The sequence below is a fragment of the Anas platyrhynchos genome, chromosome 27 (genome assembly GCF_047663525.1).
Source record: "Anas platyrhynchos isolate ZD024472 breed Pekin duck chromosome 27, IASCAAS_PekinDuck_T2T, whole genome shotgun sequence".
Classification (NCBI taxonomy): Eukaryota; Metazoa; Chordata; class Aves; order Anseriformes; family Anatidae; genus Anas; species Anas platyrhynchos.
This window is the reverse complement of record NC_092613.1, coordinates 5,332,556-5,349,035: the sequence shown is the minus strand read 5'-3', so window position 1 is coordinate 5,349,035 and position 16,480 is coordinate 5,332,556. Positions and strand designations below refer to the sequence as shown.

General features: G+C 57.7%; 1 protein-coding gene across 1 annotated transcript in view; it reads right to left on the bottom strand.

Moving 5' to 3' along the window:
• Nucleotides 1-623: 623 nt before the first annotated feature.
• LRRN2 (leucine rich repeat neuronal 2) overlaps nucleotides 624-16,480 on the bottom strand; it is a 30,658-nt gene continuing 14,801 nt past the window's right edge. The window contains exon 2 of the mRNA XM_027444697.3: nucleotides 624-6,640. Within this exon, the coding sequence (XP_027300498.3) occupies nucleotides 4,254-6,398 (2,145 nt within the window). The 5' untranslated portion in view covers nucleotides 6,399-6,640 and the 3' untranslated portion in view covers nucleotides 624-4,253. The remainder of the gene's footprint in view (nucleotides 6,641-16,480) is intronic.

Here is a 16,480-nt window from a genome sequence, read left to right as displayed (position 1 = left end):
GTGGGCGGCTTGGGCAGAGAGGCTGCAAAAGGCCAAGGGAAAGGACCAAGCTGCAAAATTTCTCCTCCGTGGCAATTGCCTTGGCTGCTTCTACCTTCCTCTGGTTCCTCCTGTGAGTAAAGGCCAGGGAAGTGCTGGTCCCGTGCCCCAGGTGTGTGCTTGGATGGAGAAGGGGACCAGGAACCTGTGTGCCACCACAAGTCCCCGAGCGGCTCCGTGCCTCGGTTTCCCCACCTGCAGAGCAGCGATGAAGCAGGGAGGGGGAGAAGTGCTGGAGCAGTCAGAGGGAGAGCTGCCTGCCGCGGAGATTGACAGGGAGATTTTCCTGCAGGTTTTTGAAGCAGCACCTGCTTCATCCTAATGGCATCATGCATATGGATAACGCCGCTGACATTTCCCAGGGAGGTTGGGTGTTTTAATTTAAATCATTCTTGAGGAAGTGCTGGAGGAGAGGCCTGCTTTGATTCTCTAACGAACTAATAACAACGTGCCCTCGGTGCTCCCCTGGAGCCTGAAAAGCTTTGGCGTGGGCAGGGCTGAGGGCAGGGAGGCTGCCCAGCGATGGGAACCGAGAGTGGGGCCATCCACAGGTACCAGGGCTGTGCAAAAGAAGGACGCAATAATGGAGCCACTCCAGAAACGGGTTTTATTAGGTGCTTAAAATAGAGTCTGGCACGCAATGTTCTCGGTTGGCTTTGTCAGGAGAAGCTCGGTTGCATATGAGATCCACGATGCTGTTTGCACGGAGAAAGAGGAGGAGGAGGAGGAGGAGGCACGGAGGGCAAAAGAAGCAGAAATGAGGAGCTGTACTGCTATCCTCAAAGTGAAAGTAATAGAAGAAAAAAAAATAGAAATTAAACCTGATGAGCAGCTAAGGCTCTGTGGTTTATGGGGAAAAAATCAGTGCCCAGAGGGAGACCTGATGGGCCACGCTGGAGGAGAAGCATTTCCCAACCAAGCCTTTCCCATCCCAGAGGGATAAAGGAGAAGGAGGACCAGGAGGTGATGGAAGCCATCCCCTTTTGCCTCCCCCTGCCCCATCACCCCCCCAACAGCAGCCAGGAGGGACGCTGGGTGCTGGTGGCACTCTCCTGGGCTGGAGACATTTGGGATTCTCCTCACTAGAGCATCTCTTCGAGAGCTGCATCCCTGCGTGGTGCTTGGAAGTGGAGGCTGCGGCCCCCCGCTACTGGTAAAGCTGCTCCAGCAGTTAATTTCTTCTGTGCTTAAAATAAAAGAAGACATCTTATTCTTAATTTGAATTTCTCCACCTTCCAGCCCTGGACCTTGCCATGACTTTGGGTAGTAAATTAAAGAGCCCTCGAGTTGAGAGCCCCCTGGCTCGTACGCTGCTTTCCACTTGCAGGACTCCTCCTCCAAGCAGAGGAGGATCTCTAAGTCCCAATTACGACCCCTGTAAAATTTTGCAAAGCCACAATTCGCCTGGAGAAGTTCATTTTTGGCCTGATGCCCCCAGCCAAGAGCTGGAAATTGCGAGATGTGGAGGGGAAATGTGTTGTGGGGCTGATACCAGAGGCTCGTGTCTCCCTGGAGTCCTCCAGCAGGGGCTGCAGCCGTGAGGTGCTGCCCCAAACTGCTCCAGCTCTGCAGCCCCATAGGGGCTTTGGCACGAGGGACAAAGGTTTCTGAAGCATCTCATCCAGCACAGCACCCAGGAGAAGCTGCTTGGTGCTTTAATAATAAATATTAACAACACTGAACAGTGCATGAGGCACCTACGGTGCTCTCCAGCTGGAGTCCAAAATGCCAATTGTAGAGGGAATACGAATGGTTCGAGGGCAGCTCCTGTTTTGGGGACAGGGATTTTGGTGTCCCCCCACGGGCTGGGGGTGCAGTGGGGGTGTCTCAGCCTGTCCACCCCACAAGGTGCTCCTGGGGTCACTCCAGTTTCAAAGGAAACAAAATTAATTGCACATATCTTGCATTTTAACCTCTGGTTTGCAGGCATCGCGTTGAGATCGGAGCAGCCGATCCCGGCAGCGGCTGAACCTTCACCCCCGTCCCAGCATGGCAGCAGCAGCCACAATAACCGTGATCAAAGAGGCTTTTTCTCTACACCTACAAAATTACAGCCTGTGAGGGCTCGGTGCTGGCTTTGTCTGGGAGCCGGCGATGTTTCTGCGGGGACCACGAACGAGATCGCTGCGCACGGCGGAGGGGCAGGCGAGCAGGATGAAATCAGAGATGTGCTTACACCGGGGAAATTTCTCAGCAACTATTTCCACGGGCTGAGCTCCGATTTAGCTGAACTATAGGGAATATATTCTGCTTTAGTCCCCCCACTGTAAAGAAGGCCGAGGAGAGAGGCTATTTCAGGCCCTGAGCCTGCAAACACCGAGCGCTGCGCACCGGAGCAGCTCCGCTAGCAGGGCTGGGGCTCGGCAGCCGAGCATCCAAAGCAGACGATGCCTCTAATTCAGCAAAGTATTTAAGCATGCACTTAAATTTCAGCATGTGCTTGGGGCCCCTGGAGATCTCGCTGGGTCCTAAACGCGTGCTGAAGTGTTTCAGTGAATGCCGAAGGGGGGCCGGGGAGAGCCGTTACCCTCCGAAATAATTACCCAGCGAAGGCACCGGAGCCGCATCGTGTGCCTGGCTGAGCACGGAGCTCGTGCAGCAGGGAGCTATCTCGCCTTGGCTGGGAGATGAATGAGGACTTCACGCAGCTTTTTCCTCCGTCAGGACCTTGTGGTGCCTTCGGGGCCCCCTGCACGCAACGATCGCACCCAAGGGTGCACCACGTCTGTGCCAAGATGTAACCTCTCGGGGCACCCGCACCCTATGCTTCCCCTTGCCCCCCCAGCTCTGTCTGGGTTGTTTTTTCTTAGGATTTCCCATGGAAGGACCCGCAAGTGAGGTGTTTGCTGGGCTCTGGGTGCACCCCTGCATCCTGGGCTGCACCAAGGTCTCTAGGGGCTGTGTGTGTGTTGGCAAAGGCACGTTTTGTGTAGGACTGTGGTTAAACCAACCCCAAATCCTCACTTACAATGCGCAGGGACAAGGCATAAGCCCAGGAAAAAGAATGGCTGCGGTCTTAACCCACAACAGGAACATCGCTGGCAGGATTGGTGCCCATCGAGAGGGATGGAAGGGCCCCGTGAGCCTGGCTGGTTTGCAGTCACCACATCCCTCAGCTCGGCACAACCAGGCACAGGCGGGGGCCTGGAGCTGCCCATTGATCCGCTCCATTTTTAATTTTAATTGCTTACCAGAGAAAGCAGCAGCAGCAGCACGGGAGAGCAGATCCCACATCCCCACCTCCCGCAGGGGTGCTCTCAGATGGGGGCTGGCCTGGCCTGCACGGGGCCCCCCCGCTTCTCCTACATCTGAAGTGAGGTTTGCTAATCTGAAGCCTTCTAGATGCACACCAGTGTGCAAAGGATTAATTATTATTTTTTAAACAAAAGCAGAAAAAGCAAGGACTTCCTCCCCACCCTCTTTTTTCCCCTCTTTTTTCTTTTTGTAACATTATCCGCAGAAGTTTTGATATTTATAAGATAACAGCAGATTATCCACGCTTGCTGGATATGGGGCTGACTCCTGGCAGAAACCAGCCAGCCCCACAGGGATGCCAATTAAGCAACACATCACCACCAGCACTTCTGTTTCTTTTGCCCGAGTCACCTCCTTGTCCTCCACTTTCCTCTGGTCGATGGCAGCAAACAAATGACAGGGCTGCAGGAAGGAGCTGGGGATGGGTTTGTGGCTGATTATCTGAGTGCCCCCCCCCCAAAAAAAACAAGAAACAAACAAACAAACAAAAAAGAACAAATATCCCAAAGGGAAAGGCCTTTTTTTTTTTTTTTTTTTCGTATTTCCAAAACAGGGACTGTCCAGCGAAGGAGCTGACCCCGCTGGGGTGCCGCAGGGTGCTGGAGTGTGTGGGGAAGGGGTGATCTGCTGCTCACCCCTATGGCTCTTCAACCACTTGGGGCATTGTCCCCTCGGGGCCGGACCCTGCCGAGAACATCCCAGCTGTCCCAGGACGGGATGTCTGCTGGATCCAGACCCTACACCTGGATCCAGACCCTGCAGGAGCTCTGCAAGCCCCGTGGCCAGCTCTGCTCCTGTCCATCTACCACGCCGCTTTGTCTCTTGGTCAAGTCCACGGAATCCCTCCTTGTCTCATTTACTTTGTTCTGTTTCACATTTTTTTTTTTTTTTGGTAAAAAATAGTTTCTCCCTCCCCACCCCATTTTACCCCACGGTCAGCCCCCAGCAGCGCGGGGCCTTCAGGAGTCCAGGGGCGCCGCTTGCACCTCCACGGCCAGGAGCTGCCCACCACGAGACCCCCGAGCCCAGTGCGGGGCGAGGTGGGGATAAACCACGCGCACGGCCACCGCGTCCTGTAGGAGCTCCCTGGCCCTCCTGGGCTCGTCCCCGAGGCCGCAGCGAGCCACCAGGCCGGCGGCCAGCAGCAGGACGCAGAGGGCCAGCAGGGTCAGGAGGCTCTGCCTGTCCCCCAGGGGCCCGTAGCGGCGGGTGGCCTCTTTAGTCCTGGCGTTGACGCAAGCCACCTTGGCCTGCAAGTCTACAAAGGCCACGTGGAGGCAAGCCCAGTACTCCGTGTCCTGGTGGAGCCGGGTGATGTTGTAGGCGTGGGTCCCCGTCGGGATGCGGGCCACGTTGGTCGTGTCCGAGTCGGAGCCGAGCGAGAAGCTGGACCAGGTGAGGTTGGAGGAGACGGTGTTGAGCTGCGGCTTCCAGGCTACCAGGATGTGGTAGGCCTGCACGTCCAGCACCGCCAGCTCCAGGCTGGCCTCGCTGAGCGGGAAGGAGCTGTTGACCGTCACGCTGACGCTCCTGGTGTCTGCCCCGAGCAGGTTGTGAGCCACGCAGGTGTACAGCCCGGCCTCCCGGGCCGAGATCCCGGCAATCTCCAGCGTCCCTTCGGGGTGCACCTTGTAGCGCCCCTCTTCCACGTAGGGGACCAGCTTCACCCCCGAGGGGGTGACCCAGTAGATCTCCGGGTCTGGCTCCGCTAGAGCACGGCAGTGCAAGGAGACATCGTCCCCGTCCGCTGCCTCCAGGCGTGAGGGCAGGCTCCGGGCAGAGATGAGGGGCAGGCAGCGATCCGTCATCTCCCTGAAGGGGACATCCCGAATGTGCCTCCTCTTGAGCTCGGGGGGCTCGGCGCACAGCGTGGACTGGGGCTCGATGAAGCGGATGCGGTTCTCGGTGCTGTTGACCCAGCGGATGACGCAGTCGCAGCGGATGGGGTTGCCGTGGATGCTGATCTCCTGCAGGTTGGGCAGGGACTCGACCGTCTGCTTATGCAAGGCACTTAGGGCGTTGTTGTTGAGCATGAGGGTTTCCATCTGGGGCAGGTGGTGGAAGGCGCTGGGGTGGATGAAGGACAGCTTGGGGTTGTTGGTCATGTCCAGCTTGGTCAGCTCGGGGAGGTTGATCAAGGCAAACTTGTCTACGGACACCAGCTCCTCCATGTTGTTGAGCCCCAGCTCCTTGAGGTGCAGCATGTTGGTGAAGTCGCTTTGCCTGACCCTCTGCAAGGGGTTTTTGTTCAGGTCCAGGAACTTGAGGCCAGGAACCTGCTGCAGGGCCCGCTTGGGGACGTTCACGAGCTTGTTGTCATAGAAAGAGAGGCTCTCCAGGCTTCGCAGCCCCTCCAGCGCGTAGTCCGAGATCTCCCTCAGGTTCATCCCGGCCAAAACCAAGCTCCGCAGGTTTGCCAAGGGCCTGAAATTCATATCCAAGATAGCATCCACCCTGTTGCCTCCGATCATGAGGATCTCCAGGCTGGGCAGCATCTGGAACCAGCGGCTGTCCACCGTCCTCAGCTGGTTGGAGTTGAGGTGGAGGCGCAGGAGGCTGCCGAGGCCGGCGAAGGCGCGGGGAGCGATCCTGCGGAGCTGGTTGTGGTTCAGGTAAAGCTCCTGCAGGTTCCCCAGCCCGGGGAAGCTGCCGTCGGGCAGCTCAGCCAGCTGGTTCTCCTCCAGGTGCAGGCTGAGCAGCTGCGGCATGCTCTTCAGGCCAAAGTCCCAGACGTCGGAGAAGCTGTTCTGCGACAGGTCCAGCTCAGAGAGGTTTCTGAGATAGCCCACGTCACCCTGCTCCAGCCTGGCGATGTTGTTGCTCTGCAAGAGCAGGGTCTGGGTCCCCTCCGGCAGCTCTTCGGGCACGGCGGAGAGGAACAAGTCATTGCAGTCCACGGTGGTGGCCTCCCGGTAGACGGAGCGGGGGGTGTACCAGGGCCGGATCTGGCAGACGCACTGCGGTGGGCATTTCACCTTCCAGGGCACGATGGGGATGGCGGCGGCGGCCACCACGCAGAGCAGGAGCGAGCTGGTTCGGAAGGGTCTCATCTTCGGCTGGTGGCACCGGCTTCTTCCCAGGCAGGAAAGGTTCACGGGGAGCATCCGGAGCAGGGCATGGGGCGACCGCGGGTGGGCACGGCGTCCGCAGGAGAAGGTGCCCCCGGGGGAAGCCCTCGCACCGATCAGCCCCCGCTGCCGGCTGCCCTGCCTGCCTCCCCCCGCCGAGAGCACATAACCCCCCGCGCGGGGCCGGTCCTCTAATCAGAGCTTCACCTCCTCTTTTTCCCCAAAAGGCTCATTTCGGGGCTCTGCTGCGCCTTCCAGGCTGCTCCTCGAGGTCATTCCTGAAAGAGGCCAGACAAGAAGCTGTGTTAGGGGAGCCCCTGAGCACGTGGCAATAGCCGGAGAGGCAAAGTGCTGTGCAGAGGATCTCCAGCACCCTCCCCAAGACAAACCAACATGCCAATTTAATCTTTTTTTTTTTTACATCCATAGCATCGCCTGCCCCCTCCCAGCACAAGAGATTCAGGTGTTGGCCCTGGTTGCTCGGCCCAGGGCTACCAGCAGCCCCCTGGACCTCTCAGCCCCATATCACCCTACACCATCCCAGCAGTCAGCACCCCATCTCTGCGCAAACTCGGACCTTAAAGCTTGAAGAAGCTTTTTTGAGGATGCTGGGGCCCAGAGGGGTGATGCTGAGTGGGCAGCCAGGCTTGCCAGAAGGAGCAGTAAGTGAGCACAACAGGGCTGTGACATCCAGAGCACCGCAGCAAAACAAAACACCCCCGGAGACCTTTCTGTGGCCCCTTCTTCCTCTTTTGCTTCTCCGGTAGCAGGAATTGGTTCGTCATTAGCAGGCAAGGAGCAGCTGGTGAGCCGTGCTGCCAGCAGTGGCCACAGCAGAGGGGACAGCGGGGTGTCCTGGCACGGGGAAGCCCACCCTGATGCAGCTGCTCCCTGGGCAAGGCTGCCTGGCCCCTGCCTCCCTCCAACCTGCCCTCACCTCTGGACGTCTCCAGCAGAGAAAAGCAGAGGGGCAGAAGGAGGGAGAAGCCCCTCAGCAAGCAGCCTCACGCCCTGGAGCAGCCTCTCCTCCAGGAAAAAGCCCCCCAGCCCTTTGGGGGCTTTTTCCCAGGAGCAGAAATCCCCGATCGGGCTCACTGGAGGCTCCTGGGGGAATAGAGACCCCCCCGACCCCCTCCATGCTGGGTGTGATCCTGGCATCTCCTGCCAAAGCAGGAGCAGGAGCTGGAGCCGGCCTCATCCCCACCTTTGATTTTCTGATCCGCTGCCGCACTCCTGACCCATGCTGACACAAATCAAACCGAGCCCCAAAGCTTTTCCCTGTCTTGAAAGACTCTCGCACAGCAGGAAAAACATTAAAAAGAAGCCAGAGTGGGAAAAGAAAGTTTCTCTCCGAGCAGCTGTATTTTATCACCCCCCTGTCCTCCCTTAAAGGGCTTCCAAGCAAAGTTTATTCAGCATCGACTCCTCCAAGCCCTGTGCCAGAATTGATCCCGCACACTTCCCTTCTTGCCTGCTGTGAGGGCATTGGCTTTTAAACCATCTCCTGGAGAAACAGCATTAAAGAAGAGGAAGGCTGTATTGATTTCTGCATCCTTCTGATGGACCCTCATCTTTCTTTTTAAGTGCACAGGCATTTCTGTGGCCGTAAATCTCTCCGGCCATTAAAATATTATAGAATCTTTTCTCCCTAAAAAAAAAATAATAATATGGAGGAACACTTTTTTATATCCTTATGGCTGTGAAGAAGAGCCCAGGAAAAAAAAAAAAAAGCATTTGTTTCAACCTCCATTTCACAGGAAGATTCCCCAGCTCTGCTCTCCGGTGATTTCTGCGCAGGCTTCGCCTCCACCGCTGGGTTTTTCACCTGTGCCCAGCATGGATGGGGCTGAAGCACTGCTGGCTGTGGAAAGTTGTGCAAGCAGGATGATGCTGCGACAGCCCAAGTGTTTCTGTAAACGAAAGGATCGGAATTTGCAGAAAAAAATGTAAATTTCTGCTTGGCTCTCCTGGTACCATCAGAGACGCCAGCTGAGCTCTCAAAAGGACCAGCCGTGTGCTCTGGCTCACACATGCCCCAGGGTCCCAACTGCGGCTCTTCAGCAGGAGCAAAGCCACAGCCACAGCAGCTAAAGTGCTCGGTTTCACTCCAAACACACCCAGGGTGCTGAACCACACCAAAAATCCGAGGGAAACCAGGATTTGAGGGTAGCGCATTGACAGGTCAGGCTCGGGATGCAGCAGATGTTGGTGCTTGGATGGAGCTCAGCTGCTCGGTGATGTTGCTGCTTAGAGGGAGCTTATTTTTTCCCCAGAGCTGTAGAGCCAGGGGTTGAGCACTTGCTGCAGTGCCCTGGCACACTGGGAAAGGGAAAAATGCCCCCAGTTTCCTTTTTCCCCCCTGTGCAGTCACCTTCTCCTGCTCGGTTTCCCCATGCAGACAGACCCAGATTTTCCTGGCGGTTCTCACAAGAGAGGGGTCAGGCCATGGATCACCAGTGTGTGCACTAGCAGAGGCACAGTTTCTACCCAAAATTCTGCCACATGGCATCAGGGCAGGGCAACGCTGCCAGGCATGGGCAGGGGTGGTCACGGCACCGTGCTGTCAGCCCTGAGTTTCCCATCCTGAATTTGCCATAAGCCCATGGGATCGTTTGCAGAGCCACTTGAGAGCCCAAGCAGTCCGTTTCCATCCCAGCCAGACGTGCCCAGGGACAGAGAGGAGGATGCAGAGGAGAAATGTGGCTGGAGGGAATGAGAAGGAATGGGGGGAGTGAAAGCAACACATGGATAGAAAGGAGAAGAGGGAGGGCCAGAGATGAAAAGGAGAAAGCAAGGGACAAAGAGAAAATCGGAAAATGGGAGATGAGGTGGAGAGAGCAGGAGAGAGGGTGCACGGAGCCGGGGATGGGGAGTGCGGCTGCATGAAAAGGCAGCAGAAGCCCAGAGGGGAAAAAAAAAAAATAGAAAAGCAATGAGAATGAGAATTGATGAGGCACAGAGAAGGGAAGAGTCTTTTCATCAGCAAGTTTGCTGGATGAAGCCAGGAGATAAATCACCAAGTGGAAGGAGCCTTGGTCTCAGTGCTTGCACTGGCTGCCTCTCTCCCTCTGTCATCTGTCTAATAGCCCGGCTTCGGGAGATAAATGGCTGCAGCTGAGCCCGCGCTCGCCTGCCCTTCCCTCTCCCTTAGCAGCAGCAGCCAGAGGGGCCGACACTTCCCTGGCGTGGCTGTGCTGTGGGGCAGGAGGTGACGGAGAACCCCCAGCACCCCGAGGGGGCTTCCCCGCCTGCTTCTGGGCTGGGGAAAGCCCTCTGCACGCAGCAGCTGTCCCCTGCCGATGTCCCCCATCCGACCCGTTTGTCACCCTGGCAAGCTGAGATCTCCTGCTGAGCCCTTGTCATTTTGGGGTGAGAGTTTTAAGTAGGTGCAGGCAGCAGCTGGACACGGCCCTCGCTCCCGGAGCTGTGCCGTGCCGCTGCGCTCAGGCGGCCACCGAGTCCCCGCCGGTGGCCCTGCCAGCTCCCTGCAGGGAGATGAGAAGTGGCAGCCAGATGCTGGGGGGGGGAATCCCCGTGTCCCCCTCCCCTTCTCCTGCTGCCTTTTGCTCTTTTCCATGGCGTGCTTCCAGGCTGCAGCCAGCCCTCGGGAGGAGGTGCCACAGTGGGGAGCATGAGCGGGATCCAGCACGATGGGAGCGCACGGGGGCACGGCTCTGTGGGGTCTGCAGTCCGAGATGCTCCCAGCATGGCCTGGGTGGGACCCTCTGTGCACTGAGACAGCAATAACAGACCAGATGTGCACCCCTCCTGCATGCATGGCCCTGCTGTACCCCCAAAAAAGGGATTTGGGGGCAGTTTCCCAGCCCCCAAGCTCGGGTTCAGCATTCCCATGGTGGCACCCGGTGCAATTTGTCCCCATGGGCTAAGGGCACGTCTCCCCCGTTTAAATCTTTGTATAAAAGCTTCACGGGGTTTATCAGTGATTAAAACCAACACGAAGTTATAGGGTTCTGTATCAACCACATATAAAACTTTGAAATAAGGTACCCTGCTGCTATCTGAAACACCCTATATCACGTTTTATCAGGAAGAAGGGGTATTAAATTCTGCAGGGCTTTGCTGCAACGGCTGGCATGAAGAGGCTGGCTCCGGGGCCACATTCAGAGCTGTCACATCCCCTGCCCAGGGAGCTCGGATTTTGGCACAACACCACGAGCTGGAGGCGTTTGGGTGCTGGTCATGCATCGAAACCCAGTGGGGAGAAGGGAAGGAAGAGCGGCCGACAGCTCCAAGTCGGCACAATGCAGCTGGGGACCAGGCAGGGGACGTGCACGGCGTCCCCACATCCAGCACCACTTTGGGGTTTGGGGGATTAAAAAGCATCAGTGCTGGAGCTGGATCCCCACGGGGGGTGTGTGGATTTGCAGGATCAGACCAGCCTGAGGGTGGATCTAAAAGCACGGGTACGGTATGGTAAATACATCCCGGGGGATCACTAAATCCCACGCACCCCGGGTTAGCCACTTCTATAACTCTGATGCTAATGGTACCTATTAGATAGCTGTTCGTCTTGAATAAATGTTTTTAATGATCCACTGTTTAACATACAATAACTGACGTATTAAATCTCAATTAAGCTGCAGAGGTCAACTCGTTATCTGGGGCTAATGGTGGCATGGATGGTGCAGGGACGTAACTCTTGGGGCATGGGGGAAAGGAAATAAATCCTTCAAGTGTCCCCGAGGCTCTGGGAAGGTTTTCCTGGGGTCGGGGCTGCCCGGTGGCACCGAGCACCGCAGGGGATGGAGCAGGAATGGGGCAATTTGGGGCTGGTGAGACCACCAGGAGGGATGTCCCTGCCGGCATCTCGAGTTGGCTGCAGCTGATACGGGCGCAGAAAATGGCAGAAATTCCTCTGTGAGATAGCTGATGCTTGAACGAGGAAGCCTGGAGGCCCAAGGGAGAACAGAGCATGGGAGGGCTCAGCACCCTGCCTGGCTGGACACCCCAAGGGGGGACCTGGCTCCCCAGGGGCTCCGATCTGCCCCCGCTGCCCATGGAGAGCTCAAAAGGGACGCGGGTGGCTCAACCTGGTGCCGGGGGTGAGGATTTCTCCATCCCCATCCCAGCCCCATGCTGGGGCTGTAGCAAAGCACCGCAGGCTTGTTCTCCCTGGGTGCTGAGTCCTTATAAACCCGGTGGGCAGGGCGATGCCTGGGGAAACCCAAATCCTTCTTTTTCTGTCCTGTCCAACGGGGCCGGGATCGCTCGCACCTCCCAACAAGCTGCTTCAAGCCCTCGGGATGGAAAAGCTGCCGCTCCGTTCAGAGCCAAGATCTGACCGCAGACCTCGGCGAGGAGTTTTGCCGCCGCGTCAGAAAATAACCCGCTCAATAAATAACCACAATCCGCCGAATCCCCCCCGGTACCGTGGCAACCGAGCCTCCCGCACCGGCCCCAGCATCCCTCATCTGTATGCTTTGTCACGGCCCCGCACCATCCGCCGGGTTAGTGCCATGGCAACGCTGTGGTCTTTAAACACAGGAGTTTGTGCTGTGATCGCAAACAGCATTAGGCAATTTAATTAAGCAGCTGGCAAAGGAAAAACTTTGCCTGTTTGAGGCGTTTTATTAAATTCTCTCGTATTATGCAGCTCCGCATCCTCGCTGTCTGGTTCGAGGGATGGGAGGATGCTCCCGCCCCGTCCTTTCTGCAGCCCCAGCCCCGGCACAGCAAACAAACAAAGCCGGGGGGGGGTGCGGGGAGGTGGCGTGGGGGGACGGGTGGGAAAACCCTGGTGGGTCCCTGCAGCCCGTGCTGGAGCTGCTGCCCTGCAGCATCAGCAGTGAAGGCACCTGCCGGAGGGGCAAAGCCCCGCTGCAGCCCCAAGCTGCAATTTGGGGTTTTCATCCCCCCCCAAAAAAAAAATTTAAGCGAGGCAGGGAGCAGTGTCTGAAGGCAGCGATTTGGGGCTGCTTCTGCTCTGGCGACTTTTCTGGGTGTTTCTTCCCTCGGTTAAGCCGTGCTTTGTGCAGGGAGAGAGGCAGGGATGCTGTTCCTGGGCCTTCTCCCACCTCTCTGCTGGCAGGGAGGATGATAGCGTTATTTCTGCTTGTCTAGGAGGAAGCCGGGAGATAAAAAAGCTGCCGGGGAGCAAGCAGAGCAAACAGCTCCGCTGGCTGCACCTCGCTATCGCTCTGATCCACCCGGAGCTGGCGGCAGGAGCAGTGCCCGCTCCTTATCTGGATGCTTCTCCCCCTCGGCTTTGGATGTTTTTTAATGAGGAGGGCTGGGAAATAAGCCTGTTGTTCCTCTTCTCTGCTCCCAGGCTCTGGAAGGGTTACAGCAGCTCTGCTCGCCTCCAAAAAGGGCTCACAAGTGCCCAAGGCTGCTCTGCCAGCCCCCGAGGGTCCTGCGGGGCTGTGCACAGAGGCACCCACACCTTCCCTTGTCTTTGGGAAGCCCCAGGGCTGTTAGAGGGGAGAAGCAGCCCACAGCTCTCTCCTTTTGGCTGGGGAGCCCTGGGGCCGCCTGGTTTTATTGCTGAGAATCGCAGGGCTGGTGTCCAGCTCTCAGGGTTAACCGGGGCATTTGGAAACGGCCAGAAAAAGCCAAGTGGCAAAGCTGGCTGGTCGCCGCTCCGGGTGGCCAGAATAAATTCGGGGCTGGGAAAATGGATTCTCAGCCTGAGGTCGTAGCTGGGCTGTACTTTGTCCTGTAAATTTTGTGTCCCTAACAAAAAGCCGTGCTGCGTTGGATGGCCTCTGAGTGCATTTTTGGATGCTTCTCAGCTGACTGGCACCATCCCCGGGCTGCAGCAGGCGCTGAACCCCAGCTGTGCGCGGCCTCTGCAGCGCAAACCCCTTCCTCCTCCTTGTGTTCACACTTCAAAAAGTCCAAATCCAGCCCAGAGAGGGGACAATGAAGGGAGAGGCGGGGTGGGGAAGGGCTGACAGCAGCCCCTTCCACCTGGCAGGCTCTTCCCCTGGCTCAGCTCTGCTGCTTTATTTCTCCCCCACTAATCCCCGCCTGCCTTTTGCCCTTTCCAGCTGTTGCTGCACCGTCACTGCTTCCAGCGAGCGATCTCCCGGCTCTTCCTCCTGAGTGGCAACAGCTCGTTCAGAGCCCTTCACCCTGCCAGAGCCAGCGCCGAGCCTCTGAGAGCCTCGCGCAGGGCTCCAAATGCCATTCGGCTTCTTCATCACCCGGAGGCTTCAGAAAATGCTATCTACAATCAACAAAGCTCAGAGCAGAGCGGCGCCCAGCACCTCCCCGCGGGCAGGATGAGGACCCTGGGTGCCCACCCCTGGGCTCCGTGGGTTTGGATCCTGCGTGGGACCCTCACCCTTGGGGAAACGCTTTGGGGAGCTGCTGCAGTGCGCACCCCGTGGCCTTTTTCCACTTCATTTTCACACCAGCACCTTGTTCTCAAGGCTCACCTCCAGCCTGCCAGGGCTGGAGGACAAAACAAAGGTTTTCTCCCCCAGCTTGGCGTGCGCCGCGCGGCAGCAGGGAGCTGTGCCGCAGGCAGAGCCTGTGCCTGGCACCGCCGTGCTGCGGCCGGCAGACAAACAGCCCCGGCGCTGTAATGAGCTCCCCCGTTCCTCCTCCCCGCCGTGCTGCTCAATTATTCAGGCGAGCTCCTGAACTGCCTGGAAAACACCTCCAGGTCTTTCCTAATGAGCTCGCCACAGCCCCGAAGTCCGAGGCTTGGGAGCAGGGAGCGCCAGGTCCTGCTCTGACACGCAGGCACCGAACGGGAGCACGGTGAAAAAGGGGGGATGTGACAGGGCAGCGCCGTGCCCCCGAAGGCTGCCGAGTGGCTGTGGGGTCCCTACAGCCCCGGGCTGCCCGCATGGCCCCACAAACATCTCACTCCAGGAGGAGGCTGCTCCGTGCCCTGCTGTGCAGAGCAGCCAGAGCTGCAGCGGTGCAGGCAGCAAAGCCACAAAGCGCAGGAGCAGGAGGGCGCTTATCCATCTGCCCTTTATTTCCCCCTCCAGCTCCTTTTCCTCCTCCTGCCAAGCCCCACGGTGCCCCGGGCAGAGCCTGGCCATGGTTTTAGCCTGGAATGGGGCACAGTGGGTGCAGCCTCAATTCCTGCATGCTAATGTCACCGTGCCGTTAGCAGGGCCCTATTTTTCTGCTGTTTCCTGGCATTTTCTGGTGGCAGGCTCCCAGGTCTGACACCGCTGCTGCCACACAGCTCCCCAGGGCTGTGGGAGCACCGGGGTGGGAGGAGAGGAAGGGGCAGCAGGGCTGGGGGCAGCAGCCGAGGTGTGCATCCTCCGAGGAGGGGGGACTTGGTCTCGGCCAGGCTGGCCATGAAGCCAGGGCTTTAACGTTTGCTTGGCAGCTCCCTCAAGGGGTTTAAGTCTGCAGTCTGCTGCCTGTCAATGGCCTTTTGTGCTGGTGCTTTCGGGCTATGGGGGGATGAAAATGAACATGGAGAGAAAATGGTGGGGGAGGAGGGAAAAGAAAGGAGAGCGAGACGTCCCCCGTGGGCTGAGGCACTGCACGGGCTGCCCCCACTCCTCAAATTCCCACCCAGCTTTCATCTGCAGGAGGATTTCCCACAGCTGCTGAGCTCTTCCACAGCCTGGGGAAAGCCCCAGGTGTCTGAGGGGACCCAGGAAAAACAGAGAAATCCCTAAAGCAGCAAATCCAGGAGCGCTCCAGCTCTTTGCCCCAGCACTGAAGGCAGGGGCAAATGCTCCAGCAGACCCCTCTGCCTCGCTGCTCTTGGTTGGAGGACGTTTTCTGCAGGACCTCAAGGGACAGCACCCATGGGTGACAGCAGGGCTTGTCCCAGTCCCGGTTTCAGGGAGGAGGAGAGATGCCTGCGAGCTGATACCGAGCGCACCAGAAACCGAGCGAGACAACCCCAGGCTGGTTTGCAGAGTCCTGGCCTGGAAAGCGGAGCAGCCGCGAGTCCCAGACGGCCCCGTCAATTCCAGCTAATAAAAAGGATATTTCACACATCAGGCACTTCGCAGACACGTTAATGAGAGCAAACAAAGGCTCCGCGATGCAGATTAGGGGATGCAGAAGAGCAGCTCCCAGGACCACCCAGTTGGTCACCGTGGCCAGCCCGGTCCTGGGGGGCACCCATGGGAGCACCCAAGGGACCACGGCCGGACCCTGCCCCACAGCAGCTCCGTGAGGCTGAAAAAGCAGCGGGGAGACACAGGGTCCCCAAAGCAGCCCCAAATGGTGGCACTGGAAGCGCTGTGCTTCCAGTGGGAAGAGGGGTGTTGTGACCCCAAAAAGCTGCACTGTGCAGGATGTATCTCAGCCCTATCACATCCAGACCCCTCCTCGTCAGGCCATGGGATGGGAAAGAAAAGCAAAGACATCGCCGTGTGACCCCAGCACGTAACGCAGCACGGCAGAGGTGGAGCACAGGATAAAGAGGGAAGATTCCTCCCTGATCCAGCCTGGGATCAGCGAGGGCTCCTCCTGCCCCGCACGGTGCCCACAGGGAGCAGAGGGGATGGAGCTGGGCAGTCCTGGGTTCAGGGAGATTTGGGGTTTGCGGTCAATGCTCTCCTCCCTGTCTCAGCCCAGGTGCTGGGAAGCAGCAACCCATGAGGCAAACAGGGCTCAGAATAAAAAAAAAGAGGGCAAACTACAACACAAGTGGACTCTGAGCCAGGATCCTGCCTTTGCTTCAACTCCAGGGACGTCCTGAGCTGCAAACTGCTAATGCCGGATAAAAACGGAGTCCTGCTGCTTCCCCCATGGACTATCCAGAAAGGGAACCATCGCTAGAAGGGTTAATTTCTTTCTTCCCCCTTCCCCTTTCCTAAAGGGGAGATTTCATGCCATGCTGAATAAATAAAATAATGTGATATTACAAAAGACTGCAGCACAGGGTATTAGATAGCACAGCACCATTGCAGGGCGTCTGTCAGCACCGATCACCGTGACTGATGACTTATCAAGAATGGACCTGACATTTCCAAATGAGCTGTTTTGATAGAGTTGTCATTCAAAGGGGCTCCGAAATAAAATAATAATAATAATAAAAGCACCGGATGGGAGCAGGAAGGGAAAATGGGAAACGTTGGCTGCCTCCGTCCCACCTATTTCAGGGCTCCCAGCTTGGCAGCGAGACGGGTTGGTGTGCGGCACAGGCGGTTCAGCGGGGATGTACG